Source organism: Seriola lalandi, unplaced genomic scaffold, assembly GCF_002814215.2.
Source record: "Seriola lalandi dorsalis isolate HSWRI2012SDOR001 ecotype SW California unplaced genomic scaffold, Sedor1 jcf7180002054581, whole genome shotgun sequence".
Taxonomy (NCBI): domain Eukaryota; kingdom Metazoa; phylum Chordata; class Actinopteri; order Carangiformes; family Carangidae; genus Seriola; species Seriola lalandi.
Window position 1 is genome coordinate 3,825,804 of NW_019525134.1, and position 5,702 is coordinate 3,831,505.

Consider the following 5,702-nt stretch of genomic DNA (forward strand, 5'->3'; position numbering starts at 1 on the left):
CCCCAGAGGAATAAAGACCTATTGAAGGAGTCTCTGTTCGCTTTCATATTCCTGGCACAGAAATGACTTCTCTGAGAAGATCAAGGCATTCTTAGGTCATTAATCTGGGAGGGGGTGATTAATAAGATGGGAAGGTTCAGCACAGGTAATATGGAACGGCTGCTACCTATTAAACCACCTGCTGTGCATGTTTTATCCTCAACTTCACTGTGAGGTTTTCAAAGTCTGTTGCAGTTATGCAGTATGATCTTTTTTTTTTTTTTTTTTTTCCCATATATATTTTTTATTGGGCTATCAAGATACAACACATTTCCTTTAGTGAGGATACATTTCACCCATTTTTCCCCCTTTCAGAACACCCCCCCACACACACGCAAATAAGAGAGTTACATTCACAAACCATGAGCAAAATGCAATGAGTAATGCTGACCATGAGCAAACCCGACTCTCTCCCCCTCAAAGAAAAACAGGAGGGGTGAACAATTACCAAACCAACAAACAAACAAACAACAACAACAAAAAATAAATAATAATAGTAATTCAAAAAAATTATAAAAAATTAAAAAAAATTAAAAATAAATAATAATAATAATGATAGAAATAACAAAAAGGGACATTTAGAGGAGGGATCCGAAATGCTTGGAAAACAAAATTTAAAATTTAACTATCACAATTTGTACACGTTGTGCTTAAAGTTCAACCATCAACTCATCAGAACAACCCCTGGCCCCTCTCAAAAAAAAAGAGTTACATCAGTGTATCTCAGTCAGATCCATCCACTTTAATCATCTAAGGAGGGAATTGAATCAATTAAGGAGAGAAAGGGATTCCAAGTTTTATAAAATTTGTCGGCACACCCCCTAATACTGTATTAGATTTTTTCTAAGTGTAGGAATGACATTAGATCCTTCAGCCAAGAGTTAGGAGAGGGGGGATTCTTATCCTTCCACTGGAGTAAAATACGTCTGCGTGCAACCAGAGATGTGAAATGCAGTATGATCTTTTAAATGATTATAAGAAAAATCGTAGCAATGGTTCCAGTCATGTAAAGCACAGTAGAAGCTATGTTTTATGAGACATATTACAATCTATCATGTCTAAATCTTAAAGGAATAGTTAAGGAAATACACTTATCTGCTTTCTTGCCAAGATTGATACCACTCTCAAAGCTGCATGCTAAATATGGAGCTACTGCCAGCAGCAGGTTAGCTTAGCTCAGCATAAAGACTGGAAACAGGGCTAAAAAGCTAGCCTGGCTCTGTTCAAAGGTAACAAAATTGACCCCATTGCACTTCTAAAACTCACTAATTGGCACAATTTATATTGTTTGTGTATCCTGTGCTTTTTACATGGGGGGTATGTGCTGAACTATTTCTTTGCTGTGAGCATTAACATCCTGGAGTTTCTCTGGTTGCCTGGCAACTGCGCTGGGCCAAAAAACAATACGCCACACATCCCCTTGTAAAACTGAGAATTGTTGCTTTTATTCTTACAGAGTAAACAAATTATATATTGTGTGTTAATTTGTGAGCTTCAGAGTAACTGGTAAGCGAATTTTGTTACCTGTGGACAGAGCCAGACTGTTTCCCCCTGTTTCCAGTCATATGCTAAGATACATATTTACCATATAGATATATAGAGTTTGCCATTAATATTTTAATCTAAATTGTTGAAAAAAAAGCATATAATCTTGTGGAAAAATTGTAATTTCGCTCACCCTCTCCGTCATTTTCCCTGACATGAGCAGCAGCTTCGGTTGCAGTCGCCCATCTGATTCCCCATCTCTGTTCCCTCGGTCCTCCATTGATCCTCCTCTGTGATACACTGACCTCGGTTTATGGCTCACCTTGTGTGAAACAGGATAAACATTTGATCTCAGAGCAGTGCAATGAATTTTGTTATATAAATGTGACAAGAAGGCACATGTGCTCACCTTGATGTAAAAAAAATCTTCACTTCGTCCTGACCGGGAGTGGGTGAGGCCTTTAGAGGGATAAGTGGTGGACGAGGAGCCCTGAGTGAAGCCACACTTCAGTAACCCGTCAAGGCTGCAGCCTCCACTCTTTCTATGATGGTTTGTTCCCTTTTTTATCCTATGCTCAGACGCCTTGCAGTGTTTGCTGTTGAGGCTGTTGCCGTTGATGAGGCTACTGACGCTACCCATGGTCCTGCAGGCATAGGTGGGCGCAAGGTGGGGCTGAAATCCAGGCGGTCGAGTTACACAGAAGAGAGGAGAAGACACAACTCATGACCCCAGAGAAGTACAGTCAGCGGCTTCATCTGCAGGACAAGAAAGGTATGACACGCATTATACACAAAGAAGATAAATATTGATCCTTGAACAGAGGATTTTTTTCATGAAAGGACAAAGCCATATAATAGTTGCCTCTGGTGTTTATAATTTTTCTAGTTGTTTAATTTTATTGTTTCCTGTTCAGCCCAGACATCTTGTTATGAACAGCAGGTGTATTCACATTTGCAAAACAAACAAAGTGAAGAAAAGTCCATCTTGGCATCCTGCCCGGCTTTGTGTGTCTAGATTTATGGCTTGGCCGTTGAATTTGACAAATAACCCTTTAGGTGCCCTTCCTCTAAACAAACTGGCAGTTAGGCTACTTACTGCCTGCTCAACACTTGGCTGGTGCTGCCATCTAAATAACACTATGCAATCATTTTGTATTTGCTATTGCACTTGAACATTGTATAGACAGAACACACCGAAATATTTAAGTTTTAATAATTCGATTAGCTTGGATTTTAAATAAATAACGATTGGATGAAGCACAGAAAAAAAAAAAAAAAATTTTTTTAATTATCCCTTACAGTCTACATGGACATTTCACAGAGTTACTAGTGATGCTCTCTATCCACTGTCCCTACCTCTCTCTTAAAGGCAACCAGACCCCAGATGTTGCTCGTCATGATCTCTAACCCACAGGGGAAAATTTCCCTCAGCAGTGACTTAGTAGGAAAAGGCTCCATACTGGCTGTTGGGGCTTATGGGCTCCCCTAACCACCTGGTCCTCAGTCTTTAACCATTTTATAATAGCCACAGCGACAATGCTTGGGACTAATGGCCCACTGTAAGTCACATGTTATTGTAGCATTTGACTCGAGACTAATCCATAATTATTGGTTATAGGATGGTGTTTGTAAGGGGACAAATAGGTGTCAGTGTCATTTTCCTGAGGTGTTTGATGAGCATGCTTGAAGGGGAAAATGCTAAATGAAGGAGGGAGCGCTGATCACGGCTGTCACTTTTCATCACCCAGAAAACAATGATAAGTCAGATGAGACATGTACAAAATAGATGTTTCATGATGAGGAGAATAATGGCAGGAGAATTTCAGAGAGACACTAAGTGAGACAGAGTAGCACGCATACAGAGGGAGGAAGGAAAGTTCGAGTGGTGGTTATGGCAGAGGACGAAGTTGACAGTTTATTTGAGGTGAATACAGGAAAAGAGAGATATCCCTAAATTGCATGAAACCTTCTAATCATGAACAAAATCTTCCAGCACAGCATCTGTTTTGATTTCCTATTTTGCTCAGAATAAAATTCAAAATATATTCCACAAAGTAAACAGCTACTGATGTTGAGTAATGGTATATGATGTTAAATTTGTACCTTCACGAGTACAAAGCAAAGCATTCCCCTGTGGCACTGATGTAGATAGTCTCTGACATGACTGTGACTGCCTCTATTCCACTGTGCCTGGATGTCTGCCACTAAATCTAAACCCCAGTCTTCACTATCACTCTCACATATTAGCATCCACCACTGACACGGGACTGAAGTAATGAAACAATAGATTTTACTTACTGCCAGGTCAAACCAAGCATCCATCTCTAGCAAGGCCGCTGCAGAGTCATCTAGCAAGTCCTGGAGAAACCGAACAGGCTGGCATGTGTGTGTGTCTGTGTGTGTGCACGGCCTTGAATGAACCAGCAGCGAATGCAGAGCTCACACTATCACCACGGCCAGGAGGGTCTGCTAACTGTTCTGTGGAGGGGGTGGGTATTCCTGCTTTTCTAATCGGCCTGTACCCAGCTTTGCATTATAACTGACATGTAAATTCAGCTGTGTGTGTGTGTGTGTGTGTGTGTGTGTGTGTGTGTGTGAGTGTGTGTGTGTGTGTGCAAGTTTTGGGACCTCCTGCTCCCCCCAGGGGAGTCAGTGTACAACATGTGCTCCCATAGAACTGGCGTGTGCCGCTCAAGTGATTAACTCCCAGCCTTCACAAAAGATCTTTTACACCCTCCCCGTGCACCCACCCCCTCCCCACTATCACCCACAGACACCCCCCCATTTGTGCATTGACTAACTGTGTAATAACCATTCATCCTTCCCTCCCTCCCTTCTTCCATCAGTCCCTCCCTCCATCCATCCGTCCCACTCGGTGCCCTGCACCCACCCTGAACAAACAACACTTCATCTGAAGGAGAAAAAAAAGGCGCTTTCCCTCTCTCTTTTCCCTCTTTGTCTGTTGAAGTGTGCCGCTCTTTGTTTGGACTCTTGTGTGCCGGTTGATGTATTCTCCCCAAACAGCCCAGGACCATATTTGAGTGTTAAATAAATGACTAGTCCTCACAATGAGAGGGCTGGAGAGTTTCAGTTTTATAGTGATTTACCACCATCCTTCCTTTATGCTGTTTGTTCAGACATACACACACTGGCTCACTCTCTTACACACACCCTTACACAACCACACAAATAACACACACTTTCACACAGTCTCACTGCTGGAGTACAAGCCTCTCTAAGGCAGTAGAGCATTCAGCATCCCACAGAGTGACAAAACGCCTTGTGGATGAAATACAATCACACATCACGACAGGAAAATATACAAGGTACTGTGTTCCAAATGAACAAACAACAACAACAGAAAAGATATGGCCCCTAAGTCCTGTTGCTGACAAAACAAGTGTAAATCTTACACCCCATTTTTAGTCACGAGTAAACGTATACGTCCTCTTAATGTGAAGAAGAAAGACAGCTTTACCGTCTATATACTGATAGAACACAACTGATTCACACAAAAATCTATATCAAAATCAGTTTGTTAAAACTGAACTAATAACAAACCGTGGGAAGCAACATGGCCCTTTGTTGTGATCTTTCAACATTTGCAGACAGAATTGCACTAAAGGTTACATCATATTACATCATACTGTCGGAAACGATTTACCATAAAATGTTTTCACATGGTCTGTTGACGCACTTAGCAAATAAAATACAGTATCTCTGTGGATCTACCATAATCTTTTTTAGCCGCACCGTTCACTCATCCTTTCAGTTGACTGCTATTGTTTCTCCATTAGTCCTGTTCAGAGCCCCGAGCCTGTTTGTCTGAACAATGACCCTGCAATTTTACTTTTATGTTCCCACTCACATGCTATGAGAATTGGCCTATTTCACTTCTATTTGATTCAAATATTGAAGAGATTAGAAAATCTTTTTTTTATTATTGTTATTGCTCCATCATTGCAAATTTTAATAAGCAGTACAAATGGTTTGACCTAATGGCTTTTGAGTGGACAGCATGATTTAAGACCTTTGGTGAGGTGGGATGGGGGTGTAGGAGTGTGGGTGGATACATGCATACATCTAATCTTATATCTGATTGGCTGCATGTTTTTCAGTGTCTGCACAAAGAGTGTGTGCACTTGTTGTTTGTGTGTCTGTGTGCAGGCGGGGGGGGG

General features: G+C 41.2%; 1 protein-coding gene across 2 annotated transcripts in view; it reads right to left on the minus strand.

The window, feature by feature from the left end:
• Window positions 1-5,702, minus strand: part of lzts1 (leucine zipper, putative tumor suppressor 1) — a 17,482-nt gene that overhangs the window by 6,358 nt on the left and 5,422 nt on the right. Inside the window, exons 1-3 of one of the 2 annotated variants that reach the window (XM_023418153.2) lie at window positions 3,823-4,119; window positions 1,934-2,280; window positions 1,718-1,846 (exon numbers count right to left, since the gene is read on the minus strand). In XM_023418153.2, the coding sequence (XP_023273921.1) occupies window positions 1,718-1,846; window positions 1,934-2,164 (360 nt within the window). In that variant the 5' untranslated portion in view covers window positions 2,165-2,280; window positions 3,823-4,119. Of the gene's footprint in view, window positions 1-1,717; window positions 1,847-1,933; window positions 2,281-3,822; window positions 4,120-5,702 lie in introns of those variants that run through there. The other variant, XM_023418152.2, reaches the window with a different exon arrangement.